A 14,757-nucleotide genomic window follows, 5' to 3' on the forward strand; every position below is an offset into this window, starting at 1 on the left:
AAATGGAATTGTGAACGGCCCCGTCCAACGATTCGAAATCGGTCGTCTCGATAATTATTCGCTCAAATCGGATTATCTAACAGATGTTTGCCGATGGCAGAATTAATGGCCTTTGATCGATCAGCATCAATCTTAAGCGGATGAGTTAAGGGTGAGCTTTTCACTGAGCGTGATCCACGTGTTCTGATAAATCTGGGGACATGTTGGTCGAGACGACCGATTTCGAATCGTTGGACGGGGCCGTTCACAATTCCATTTGTGTGCCTTGGAATCGACTTTTATCAAAATACACCAACCAAAACTCTGTCAACAAAAGGAGTTCGTGTACCACCTAAAAATAGTACATTGAACGCTCTCTCTTTCATGCTGGTGACGTCATATTTTGTGATACGATTGTTAAATAGTATATTCATATTGAAATGAACCCGAATATTTTCGGCTGACACTCGTCAGGGGAAATCGTCAGCAACTAGTAGAGAATTGGAAAGAACATTGTATATCAACAATCGTATCACAAAATATGACGTCACCAGCATGAAATTTCGAATGAGAGAGCGTTCAATGTACTATTTTTAGGTGATACACGAACTCCTTTTGTTGACAGAGTTTTGGTTGGTGTATTTTGATAAAAGTTGATTCCAAGGCACACAAATGGAATTGTGAACGGCCTCGACCTACGATTCGAAATCGGTCGTCTCGATAATTATTCGCACAAATCGGATTATCCAACAGATGTTTGCCGATGGCAGAATTAATTGCCTTTGATCGATTGTTGATATACAATGTTCTTTCCAATTCTCTACTAGTTGCTGACGATTACCCCTGACGAGTGTCAGCCGAAAATATTCGGGTTCATTTCAATATGAATGAATATACTATTCAATTGTATATTGAAGTTCTGTACCTCCAAGAAGTTCTTCAAATATTCATTTAGAAGAAATTGCTCGTATTTCGACTTGAATGCGGACATGCTCGACGACTGTTGGATAGCCGGCAAGATGCTGTTCCACAATTGGGGTCCGGCATACTTGATAAAGCAATGCGTTTTCTTGTATTCTGCCCTAATCATATGGTAGTTGTTCTTCGTTGACGCGCGTGTGCTGTACTTGTGCGCTTTTGACTCCGAGGTGAAGTTGTCGTTGAAATCCCATCACGACGTCAGTTTTTACCGCCGTTCATGGTAATTCGTGTCGCCAATCCATGGCTACTTGCAACATTTTTGGTCGTTGCACCCTTTTATGGTCATTTGCAAAAGCAAAAGCACCAACCCTACTCTGTACCATAGATATTCTAAACAGCTGGATTTAGTCGTAAAGCGACTTCGCAACGAACTGTGCCTGGCGTATTATTGCATCTTGATTCATGTTTATTTATAAAATCATCGCAGTCATAATGGGCTAAGTAAGGTACTTACAGATGTTATTATTATATTTTCATTGTTGTCTGTAAATATTTTTGTTGGCACTTCGGTACATGTAGCTGTCTGTATGTTTCTTGTAATGCCATGTTCTGTCTTTGAAAAAAACTATACTACTACTTTTATATCTGGACCTTATGCCAATGCCACTAGGCACTAGCCATGAAATATAGTAACATTGACTTCAATGCCAAGAAAGCATTGTTTTTATTTAGTTGTGCTTCTTGTTTTTGCAGCAATTTCCAACACACATTTCAAGGTTCCAACACATCGAAGAGAATATAGCCTATTGAATAATTTGAAATGGATTGCAGTATTGACAATAATTCTGTTGCCTTTTCATAAAGTTCTAGGCTATGACTTGAACGTTTCAAGATGGTTGATGTTCAAATTCAAGAAGCTGGTGATCCTCTGAGGAGTCTGTTTTCATTTTTTGATACGTCAAGGAAGGGATATATCTCTGCCGCTCAGGTTCAGATCCTGCACGAGGAAATGAGGGTCGGTGGAATAAGCATGCCACAGGTATGAAATGCATAATTTTCTCAAATTTCATTGTAGGCCTTTGCGACATCTTTCTACATGTTGCCATGTTTTGCGATAAGCTATGGAACAAATTTTACAAAATTACAAACCACTTCCCATGGATCTTCCTTTGAATACTGTTTCCTTTGAACTAACTGATTAGAATTTTGATAGTAAAAAATGATGACTTCTATGACCAATCATGGTGAGACTTGAAACATCACAGACATAATAAGTTGTGCAATACCGGTAAGGTAATTGTATTCAGTATTATTCTAATTACCTGTGTAAAGTTGTATTGCTGCTATCCAAAGCTTGCACACAAACCAATCTTGTGAGAATTGAGAAATAGTATGATAGTATCAATTTTTTTTGAGATGCAACCTTGAAACACCATTTAATTGTACCAGCACAAAAGCTGGTATTGATGTACTGTATTTAATTCCCTAATCGTGAACTACGTGACACCACCAAGTAGGCCTATTTTATTTGGAGAAGGCTAGCCGAGATGTGACCGGTGGTCCCTAAAGTGGGGGCTGGCGACCTCGAAGGGGACGCTACCTACAAATTGGGCGATTGGGGGCACTGTGAGAAAGAGAGGTCGCTGCGAGTAAACGTGGTCAGTATAGACTGTGGAAAACTGTCTGGGAAAATCCATGAATTGATAGCTCTCTATGTGCACCAAAGTCAGATTTATGAATAGTTGATCACGTCGTTCGCGTTCATACAAGGCGCATTCAATCAAAAATCGTCACCAATACTCTCTGCATATGTTCATTTTTATGCAACATTGAGTTTTCTAACCAACCAAACAATCAATCAAACAATAAAAAGTATAATTATTCAGGGAAAGTTATTGAAGTCATGTTATGAGCAAACATTTAAATCATGGACAGCGAGGACGATGAATTTTAAGCGCATATCACTCTAAAACGAGGTACGTGCCAGGGTTGTAATGATTTGATTCATGACTCGACTCGAGTCATGATATTTTGAAGACTCGACTTGACTCGAGTCATTTTTTCAAACGCGTAAAATGACTCGACTCTTGTCAATTTGTGGATTGTAACCTAATGAGTCATTGTACATGACTCGCACCAAGTCATATGACTCGAGACTAGGACGGCCAAGACAAACATTTCATTGTAACTTTGAAGATTAGTAAAGTCACCACATTATTAGTATTTCATCTATCAGTACTCTGATACTAGGAAAATAGGGCCGGAAACTGTTGGGATTGAGGAATATTACGATATTATGAATGCGAGCGCTTCTATATCACTCGAGCATAGTTGAAAAGTGGGTTGGACCGGATTGAGCTCAAAACTGAACAGTGAACACAATGTCTCGAGTCAAAACCAGGGTTGTAACCAAGTCATAAGGCTTCGAGTGACAAATCAATCTCACTTTTATAGTTTTGACTCGAGTCAAGTCGAGTTATTTTCAATTCACCACCGAGTCAAGTCAGAGTCCAAGTCCTCGAGCAAAGGTTCGAGTCCGAGTCATGGTACTATGACTCGAGTCCGAGTCCAAGTCATTGTGTTGACTGCTCTGTTGCCAGAATTGAAGTCTTGTTAAACCCATGCATTTCGCATTGTAAGATGATAATTTTCCTCACTTTTAGCAGTTTCTGGTCGCATTTTCAAGTAGGCCTACTAGTACCAAATAACAAGGGTGGTTACGTTACTATTTTTTGAAATTATGGTGAAATGTCGGCCTTGGCCGTCTGAGTCTCGAGTCATGCGCAATGACTCGAGTCCAAGTCGAGTCAACACACAGATTGACCCGAGTCGAGTCATTTCCGTCTATTTAGAAAATGACTCAAGTCAAGTCGAGTCATCAGAAAATCGTGACTCGAGTCGGACTCGTGTCGAGTCATGACTCGAGTCATTACAACCCTTGTCAAAACTATAAAAGTGAGATTGACTTGTGAGTTGGAGCTGCCTCAGCGTGAATTTAGAACCAAATACCTGGATTACCTTTTTTCAAATTACAATAACATATGAGAGAATGTACCCATTAATTTATATATTATACATCCATTTATTGATATCATATTGCTTTACCTGGTGCGTTACCATGGTTGCTGTCTTTGTTATATATTTGTGGTTATTATTTTCTTCCATGTTGCAGACTGTCCTTTGTTATGTTTATTTATATGAATACACTTGATCACTTCACTGCCATGGAGGTGACGAGTAACAAGGCCTTTATTGGCCATATCGTCACCTCCAGTCAACTTTTTGTTTGACGAAGCAATAAATGTCTGTCTGTCTGTCTGTCTGTCTGTCTGAGTCGGAACCCTGTGACTTGGTTACAACCCTGGACGCGCTGATTTGGAAGACAAATTGTTCTTACTGATTGAGTCTGTCCTAGATTTCGTACAAATGGTGACTCTGACATGACATACATAATGTAGGCCTATATGAGGCCATCGATAAATTTAATCAATCCAAAAAAGTGTACGCGACACTATAGTGAATGAATGAACGTATGAACTAAACAACTTATTTGCTGGAATAGGAGGGGTTAAGGGGCGTTCGGTGCCTCGTTTGCGGCCTAGAGGGTGTTGTCTAAAAAAGTTTGGGAAACGCTGGACGAAACAAATGTAAAAAAAAATTGTGAGTCATTGTGTAACATTGTGACTGAGCTGATCTAAAATGCTCTCAAGGGTTTGTGCGATTTACAGTCACGTGCTGCATATGAGTGGAGCAGTCTTGACTGACAAAATAGGGATGGTCGAGTGCGGAATATGAGTAGGCCTACTTAGCAATAACTACACATCTATTAATATGTGAAATTTTTCCAAACACTTCGATTGCAGGTCAATCTCCTTCATATGAACGGCTGTCATTTTGCCGTCTTCGTATGGCATATTGCATGCAATAATGTTGATGATATTGGTATGCTCCTCCATTTTCCCGTCGTCATTCCCACTTTATAAGCACACTGTCTATGGTGCAGTAACTGACAAATCCTGCTCATACCTCAGGTGCTTGCCTCTGTCGAATATCTGCAATTGGACAAAGGATGCATATATTTGTCGGATTTACCAGAACTCCTTCAGGTGAGTGTGTATCGGTTCCTATGAGTACCGGTATTCCCATTTCAGTGTGCTAAAGATGACTCTCATACTCGGCAGATCGAGTACGGTTCGCTGGTTTACAATAACCAAGAGAAATTTTGTGGCGTCAATTTTGATAATTGATTTGGGCTCGGTTTTGGTAGCTGAATCCTATTCTGAGCGCAGAATAGCTCTAGACCAGTGGTTCTTAACTATTTTGTCTTCGCGGACCTCTTTTGGACTGGCACGGACCCCCCTAAGTTTCAGTTCAATTTAGCTCAATTTTCGGGAAGTCGTCATCTGTCGTGTTTAAATAATTACTTTCGGCTAGTGATAAGGCCTGCTACGTGCTTTTGAGTGCGCCGCAGACAGTTTCCGGTCATAGGCTACATGATAATGTGGCCCGCGACCACAGCGCGCCGCAATCCCTCACTACTTGCTTACTAAGTCAGATTTTAGTGACTGTAGGTTAATTTAGCGTGTGTGTGTGTGTGTAGCGTGCGAGAGTGGATCTCACATGTAAGTTCGTCAACACGAGAAAGCTTGCATTACCGGCATTTACGTATTAACTCAACCCTAATGAATTGAAATCTCGGCAACTTGAAAAAAATACAAACCCCTCGTTCACATACAATACATTTCACCAGAGGAACGCAACATACGGTCCGCGAAGGGATGTCCCATTGACTTCAACAGTAATTCAAGTTACGTTAATGAATTCTAGAATACTGTTTTTGGTCTCTATGGTTCAAACTTTAATTTTACATTAATTACAATTAATCCTATAGGTGGATATACATACCGTATGCGTTTGATGTATCGATATAGGGGTCCGGCCCTCCAAGTACTTCATTTTTTCATATTCGGCCCGCTGACTGCAGAAGTTGCCCGTCCCTGGCCTATGCTATTGGCAATTTACCAATTAAAATAAGTCCACACAGTGACACAGCAGTAGCCTATATTTCATCTTAGACGACCATTCTGTTGATGTGAGTTCTGGAGTTTTACTAGTAATGAAGAGGAACTGCCTCGTAATTTTCCTAATTTATAAAATGCAGGTTAGGTTATCGCCTATTTTGTAAATTTAAAGGCTCGCGGACCCCCTGAAAATGCTTCACGGGCCCCCGGTTGACAACCACTGCTCTAGCAGATCAGTTTTTTCTGCTACCGTATCTATTTTTCCCCATATCATAAATTGATCAAATCATTTGTGACGGTAAGGTGAGCGTACCACAGCACCAGATCAAGTAGACCTACTGTTACTGAAAACACCTATGATGAATCTTTGGTAGCTTATTACGGTACTTAGTTACGGTACCGGTACCATGTTTATCTTTGTACATCTGTCATGCAGACTTAATCGACTAATGCTTTTTGTGACAGAGAGAGAGAGAGAGAGAGTATCCCATGCTCAACGATAAACATGCTCAATTCCTCGTGCTTATGAGAAATTTTGAGCTTTTCCAAATTAGATTAGAATTAGAATTTTAGCTACACAATTTTTCCAAATTAAATTAAATTGTAATTACTGAATTTGCAAAAACTTGAAAATTGAATCAGGTTCAGTTCAGTTCATATCAAATCAGAGTTCATCTCATAATCATGATGATGGCAAATGTCTGCACAAAGCACAGCAAGCTTGGCTTGTTTCGCACTATGCCAGTGGTTCCCAACCTTTTTCGACTCATCGCCCCCTTATCAAGCTTGACACAAGTCCCCCCCTATATTTTCAGAACCGAAAAAAAGACATATAATATATATAATCGGGAAATTATATGCAACTAAACTCTGATCACTGGTGAATTGACTAAAAAAAGGTCACATGAATTTCGGAAGACCCACGTAAGGTAGCCCATAGGCTAATCCACTTAATCGGTGGGAGTTTAGCTTTTTTAGTTAACTTTCAAAACAGATCAAGAACAACCCGTTTTCACACCGTGCATTTCGTGCTGATTAGTTAAATATAGCCGTTCTAACAGTTTCGCCCCTTTATCGCCCCCAGTCGTTCCCTTGTATCCATCATCCATCTCGCCGAGCGAGATAGTGTAATGGTGAAGCGTCCGGCTTCTTGATCCGTAGGTCGTGGGTTCGATCCCCAGCCGGGTCAGACCAAAGACTCGAAAACTGTTATCCGCGGCCATCCTGCTAGGCGCTCAGAATCCACGGATAGCATGGAGGAGAAAAACGGTGGTGCAGACTAGGTGACGTTACGGTTGTATCGCATCTCCGTCGTCAAAGCGTCTCGATGGTGCAGGCGAAAATGAATATCATATCTCTTGCTCTCTCGCCCACTGGGGAGCGATATCTCCCACGTTGGGAATCACTGCACTATACAGTTTTCCTGTAGCAAATAATAATAATAATAATAATAATAATATAATAATTTATAGAGCGCCGAATATAACAATATATCATTACTACACTAGGGCGCTGTACATAAAAGGCAATTAAATATAAAAGTAAACGATATGTATAAAAGACGAAGTGCATAGTTGTAGGGCGGAATGAACACTACTCTAGTTCGAACGCTCGTGTGAATAAAACGGTCTTGATTTTGCGTTTGAAAACATATAGCGAGTCACATAGTCTGATAGAAATTGGAAGATTGTTCCACAGAATGGCGGCCGAGGAAGAAAAGGTTCTCTCGCCGTAGGTCGATGTTCTGACTCTTGGAACGGACAAGAGCTTTTGCGACTGAAAACGTAGCGCTCTTCCGGGATTATACATTGACACTAGCTCACGAAGATACGCTGGTGCACTTCCCTCCATGCATTTGAAGACGTACAGAAGAAGCTTGTATTCAGACCTAAATTTCACGGGTAACCAATGAAGGGATCTAAGAATCGGTGTTACGTGATCACGCTTCCTTGACCGAGTTACCAAACGAGCAGCGATGTTTTGGATCTTTTGTAGCTTGTCGATGCAATTTTGGTTTACGGCATGCGGTGCGGCATAGCATAACAATTTCCACATTGCTTTCTTTGTGATAATTCCAGGTTGTTTTGGTGACATTTTGATTACATTATATCTACTGTGGCGGATCCCTGACCATGAGTGTGTCGTTTGTGTGTCGACATACAGTTCAGGCCTACTTAAAATACTCAGCTATAAAATTTTCATCGTGTATCATTTCTATAGGAAATGGACAGAAGATACTTTCTGATTCAAGACCTAAAGTGGGAATTCACCATGTTCGATGTTAATCATTGCGGTCACATTTCAATCGATAAGGCGAGGTAATGTGTGTGAAATTTCATTGCATGCTTGCATTTAACGTTTTCAGTATAGGTATTTTGCGTGCTCCAGAAAATAAGAATGTATTCTTTATGTATGAAGAGATCGAATTGTATTAATTTATCCGGCCTATACATGACATATTGACACACATAGGTGATATAATTTTCAAATCTTATGTCAGGAAGTAGGAACTGTGTAAAAATCCAGCGAACGTGTTTGATTGATTTCGTTCTCTGGATATCTGCTGCGTCTGTTTTGTGATAATTAGTGATTATCACCTAATTCAAAAATTATCATATATCACGGTTACGTAGGCCTACTTCTCTAAGCGGTCCAGCGAGATCCTGATTACTTTCATGAGAGGTGTTGTGAACCATTGTGGCTATTTCAACAGCCAGCCTAACAATTTTTCCAATAGTAATACCAGTAATATCGAATACCGGTAACCAGAAAAACCCTAAAGTGAAGTATTGATTTTATTTTAATATATATCTATGTTTTAATATATGCAAGATGCATTGTATAGTATAGGCCTATCAACATTACGAAGAGTGTTCACGTCGACGTGGGCCCGGCGATAAGCATCAATTTAGACTGGCAAGCAAGTGCTGAGAAATCGTATCTTGAAAATATGATAAGTTCAGTGGTCCTGTGAGTTCAGATATGGGAGGATTAAATCAATTGATATTCGAGCAATTGAGTAGTCGAATGCAGTGTTGGGATCAAGTCACTACCTTCGAGTCACGAGTCATTTCGAGTCATTGCATATTTTGACTCGAGTCAAGTCAAGTCAATCGATTTTCGAAGGTGACTCGAGTCAAGTCAAGTCAGTCGATTTTTGGAGGTGACTCGAGTCAAGTCGAGTCAAGTCAAGTCAAGTCACGAGTCAAGTGACAATTCAAGTCAAATTGAATTTTCGAGGTATGAGGCGTGATTACGTCATTGTATTTTGCTAGCTGTCTGAAATACAGATTGAGTGGTCATTGATTTTGAACCGATGAACGAATATAGAGGTAAATATACACCCAAGTAAGGCGCTGTATCGCTCACATATAAGTAGAACTAATAATATAATTGCACAGCCTCAGTTTATAGTTACCAGCCAAACTAAAGAAACGAATTGATAAGATGCAATACATTACCTTTTTGCATATTGATATGATACAATTCGACCCTGCGCCAATGGTTGACGACTATGTAAACTATTTTCGAATTCAATTTCAACAAGAGGTTTGGTCAAGCTAAGAACGCAGAACAGAAATAGACATTTTGCTATTAAATTACTTCACTATACTATAGTTTACGACAGCGTAGGCTGTAAGCTTCGATCACTTCGTTTGCGATCAATATATTTGTGAGAGAACAATGGAGGCTCAGTAAAACGCACGATCATTGAATGATTGGTCGCTCTCAGGGGTTACACCAACGTTGCGCGAACAATCCGAACATATGCAAGATAGTGATTTTTATCGACACCGATTACTCGATGACTTGAAATCGACTCGTGAATTTTGCTCCGAGTCACGGGTCAATCCGCATTTCTGATACGCTGAGTCAAGTCAAGTCAAGTCATTTTAGCAAAGTGACTCGAGTCAAGTCAAGTCATACGAAAAAGTGACTCGAGTCTGACTCGAGTCAAGTCATGACTCGAGTCATCCCAACACTGGTCGAATGACCATGAAAATGAACATTGAGTTTATGATACCTATGGGTATATTTTTCTCAACTTGGGAGCTGTATCAATTCATCATGGTTGATATGGGCATAGCATGTGCGGAGGCCGCTGAACACTTGTGAAGCCTCAGCGCTGTTTACGCTGAGAATACAATGTCACGTTCAGTTGTATATTGAAGCTCTGTACCTCCAAGAAGCTCTTCAGAATTAGAATTATAACCAAATATTTGTCCTGATTAGATCTGATTTCGAATTATAGCTACACATTTCATTTCAAATTACATTATAATTAGAATGACTGAATTGGTGAAAACGTGATCATGAGATGTAGTTCAGTTCACATTAAATCAGAGCTCCTTCTCATGAAGTATGAGAATGACAAATGCCTGCGCAGCAAGCACAGCCCTTTCGCACGATACAGTTCTTCTGTAGCATTCTCGAGAAACCAGATATTGGATTAGAATTAAAATGAAGGCATAGAAACATTTCACATGTTTGATTTAAATTAGATTACAGGCATTTCAAAGTATAATTAAACGACTAGAATTATCTGGTTGTCCAAGTCTGTGTCAAGTAAGCGCTTGTACGTATCTGTAAAACAGTAAATGCCTATTTTAAAGGTCTTGACACGAATACGTTCAAAATATACCCTATACGGCCTTCATTTCATAGTTAGACATTGTGGCATTACACGGGATTTATAGATTAATAGATTCGCGGATAAAGATTGTTTCACACGCAGTTTAGCGATCTTTAATATCTGTACGATTATGCAAGATAACATTACACATCGCCAGCCCCAGCTGAACCCATCAATCAAGTGCGGACCCATGAACCATATGCAGAGACGATTGTCATCGACGAAGGCGCCAAAATCAAATACCGGTATGGTATAGAAATTCTACAGTTCATACTATTTCAATGAGAAATAGCCTACAGAAATTCCGGTATATCAAAAGATTCACAAATGTTACACCACTTGGTACAGACAAGAGGAGTGGGTCGAGATATGCCTAATACTAAGAACAGGTAGAAGTTAGACTTGCAGGTAGTCATAGCACAGAGTGCTATTTCGTCTAAGTACCAGTGAGCGACTGTTAGTTATATTCTTGAGTTGTAAATTGAATGCCGTGTCGTGCTTGCAAGTATTTTTAAAGCTTCTCAAAATCCTGGGAATACTAGTAATTGCCAGAGCTTACCAAAATTTTGTCATCTAATATAAGGGCACGAATTCTTGCTTTTCATGTTCAGGTTGTAATTCAGTGATTACGAGAAAGCAAGAGACCTAACGACCGGAAGGATTCGGCACGGCGCGATCTCTGTCCGTGTCCATGCATTAAATACAAATATCTGATATTCCGTATTCTGATCATAATATGATGAAGATGAGCTGTTCCTGGTTTCAATGCGAAAGAAGTTGAACAGCGGATGAGCTTAGATCAGGGGTGGGCAAATTTTTGAGCTCGCGGGCCGTATTCAACATCTGAATCCATTCGCGGGCCGCACTATTTAAAATTTGGATTATAAACCAAAACGCAATATTGGTATTTGATTATATAGTGAGGACACGAAGAGATAATAAATATGCGTATTTAAAACACACCAAACATTTCCTTGATAATATCGTACACGCGCCAGAAACAGTGACGAGATTTCATAGGCTGGTGGACCTCAATAACCAATTTGTCAAAACTATAGAGATGAAAGTCGGTTTTCCCGATTCTTAGAACAGAATGGAAATTTAAATGTGTGAAAAGCGATCTGTTCATAGATTTACTAATTCCACTTTGGTTCAGCTCCAGGACACACAATAATGCTGACAGCATCATAACCATGTTAGCTTCAAACACGATTCTACTATGTATAGTATAGATAAAATATAAATACCCTAATTCTACGCATACAAAGAACGAATCAACCTAAGACACGCGCGAATCGTTTTTAATAAGCACGTCACTGAAATAGTTAAAACTGGAGTGGCCAATCTGAAATGACACTCGTGATCCGAATTATTCCAATCTCGTTTAGTATTTCTGTGATGTTTAGCAGTTGAAACCTTTTAAACTGCGTGGGCTTTGAGATCGGGCTGTCACACCAGAAATTAAACAGAAACAAAATAATATGGGAAGCATTCACCTTAGAACAGTGGTTCTCAAACATTTTAAGACACACCCCACTTGTGATGGTGAAAGATTTCGCCACCCCCCCTTATCGTCATATCATAAAACGCAACCAGGATGCTAAGAAACCTAACGGATAGTTAATGGCACGGAAGGTTACGAATGTGGATGATAGATCTTTAAATATGAAATTCAGACTAAATACAAAGCAATAGTCATGAATTGAATGGAAATCGCGGTGGGCGCGAAAAAAAATTCAGTTGACCTCAGCTTCGCACCGTTCCAGTTTGAGAACCACTGCCTCTGAATTATCATGGTGAAATATACTAAGAAAAGTTTCATCAAGTCCCTGCATTACCTCGATTTTTACTACGCATTTTATCAATATTTTTGATAAGTTTCTTTAGACTCTCGCGGGCCGCACAGAACTGTGTTGCGGGCCGTAGTTTGCCCACCCCTGGCTTAGGTCCACTAGAAAATGACATTGCTAGAGAATTTGGCTATGACTTGTCAGAATCGAGGTCGGACGTCATCTTCCCGTAACTTTTCTGAATTGGTCAATGTCGACTCAAGACTCTCACTTTTCCACACGGTCTGCAAATCAAATGAATGTGCCTACGTACAGTGTTTTGGGGTGTTGGAAACCGCATCATTGCGATAGTGTTGTGATATTTCCTAAAATTATTGTCAGTTACTTCAGTATAGGGTAAAATAGGGACAAAAAAGACATAGGATCATTCCAACATTTCGCATTCTGTGCTGGGCGCATATTGTTGCTCAGTGCTTGGTTTTGTAAAACCAATCTCCTATCTCAGGGGTCCGTGAGCTTGAAAATTTCCTGTAAGGAGTTCGTGATTAGTAACAGATGGACACAATTAGCGTACGCGTATAGCGCAAAATACAAAGGAGTCATGCATAGGAATTTCAGTGACATCAACCTCACTGAATCAATGACTTTTCCCCATGTTTAGTAGAACTTCATAGCATACCACTGGTTTTCTGCCCTTACATATCTCATATATGCCCTTGAGCAGGGCCGTAACAGCACTTCGTCAGGCCCCCCCCCAAAACTTTGGTCTTGGGCCCCCCATAGTGTTATAGACCGAACGTCTGGGGGGCTTCCCCCCCTCCGGCGATACACTGTTTACCACTATTCATCATTTTCATTGGGAGTTTCTTTAGTGAATCAGCTATAGCCGCCTAAGCGCGCGAAGCGCGCAAAATTTCTAGTATTCATGATTTCATCGGTCAGTATGATCGGGAATTGCACACATTGTTATCAATTTTTATCTTCTCTCTGCTCACGTAATCAGATTTGCCGGTAGAGCTGAGTGAGGTGTGTTTGAAAAGGTAGGACCACTCAATTATAATTAAACATCTTCGGGCGTATACCCGTTGGCAGGAACAAAACAGCACCTCGTCAGGCCCCCAAAAACGTGGGTCTTGGGCTCCCATAGGGTGATAAAACGCCCCCCCCATCACGTTGTTCGCGTTTGTCACGAAATTACCCGTGCTGTATTGTGAGCCAGCGCGAAGCGCGAAAATTTTCGATAATTTATGATAAAATCGGTCAATCAGATCGGCGACTGCATATATAATATGCTATCAATATATTGTCCTCTCTACTCACGTAATCAGATTTGCCGGTAGAGCTGAGTGAGGTGTGTTTGAAATGGTAGGACCACTCAATAATAATTAAACATCTTCGGGCGTATACCCGTTCGCAGGAACGAAACAGCACCTCGTCAGGCCCCCAAGAACGTGGGTCTTGGGCTCCCATAGGGTGATAAAACGACCCCCCATCACGTTGTTCACGTTTATCACGAAATTACCCGTACTGTATTGAGAGCCAGCGCCAAGCGCGAAAATTTTCGATAATTTATGATAAAATCGGTAAATCAGATCGGCGACTGCATATATAATATGCTATCAATTTATTGTCTTCTCTACTCACGTAATTAGATTTACCGGTAGAGCTGAGTGAAGTGTCTTGAAAACGGTAGGGCCCGTAAATAATGATTAAACATCTTCGGGCGGGCGGAACCGTTGATATGACTTCGTTACATGATGTTATTTCGTGACTTCCAGTCTGCTATATCAGAAAATATAGAATCGCCCAAACGTAGGCTTCTAAACTAAAAGAAGCACACGATTTCAAATTGGTATTTCTTCACTGGCATAAAATTTTTCCCAGCGGGATGGTATTTTTCTTGTGAGGTTCAGATTGCAAAGACAGGAACATTCGGCGCCAGTCATTTAGGCGACTATGAACAATTAAACCTATATGTATTTTGTATATATAGCGAAGTCTTTGATCTGCATAAGGGCATAGACCTTTTCGGCCAAGCTTTTCTCGCTGCCAATCGTTCTGGCACACTTCTTGGAGTCGCATTTTATATGGCCTAAAACTTGATTGTATGTCTTGGTGGGTCGTTGCGCGGTAATGGCCCAATACCCAATAAGAAAGATAAATGGCTACGTGAATTCGTGAAAATTTTGAAAAAATTGCATAAATTTTCAAAAAATACTCTATGATTTATGCTAATTATTCACGAAATAATTTTGCGCCCCCCATCGAGCTCGGCCCCCCCCCCCAATTGGGGGGTTTGGGGTGCGGCAGTTACGGTGCTGCCCTTGAGAAAGTAATATAGAATTGAATTTCTGTCGATGTTTAAGACTTGCGTGGCGACATGGCAATTAGGGTTGGGACTTCGAGATCAAAT

General features: G+C 40.4%; 2 protein-coding genes across 3 annotated transcripts in view; both read left to right on the forward strand.

Moving 5' to 3' along the window:
* LOC145447021 (uncharacterized) overlaps positions 1-14,757 on the forward strand; it is a 238,583-nt gene that overhangs the window by 113,152 nt on the left and 110,674 nt on the right. The window lies entirely within an intron of this gene.
* LOC145447004 (uncharacterized) overlaps positions 1,740-14,757 on the forward strand; it is a 99,382-nt gene continuing 86,364 nt past the window's right edge. For both annotated transcript variants that reach the window (XM_080325428.1, XM_080325429.1), the window contains exons 1-3: positions 1,740-1,939; positions 4,932-5,006; positions 8,142-8,239. In XM_080325428.1, the coding sequence (XP_080181554.1) occupies positions 1,793-1,939; positions 4,932-5,006; positions 8,142-8,239 (320 nt within the window). In that variant the 5' untranslated portion in view covers positions 1,740-1,792. The remainder of the gene's footprint in view (positions 1,940-4,931; positions 5,007-8,141; positions 8,240-14,757) is intronic.

Source organism: Botryllus schlosseri, chromosome 9, assembly GCF_051294905.1.
Source record: "Botryllus schlosseri isolate E-star chromosome 9, Bs_hap1, whole genome shotgun sequence".
In the NCBI taxonomy this organism is placed as follows: Eukaryota; Metazoa; Chordata; class Ascidiacea; order Stolidobranchia; family Styelidae; genus Botryllus; species Botryllus schlosseri.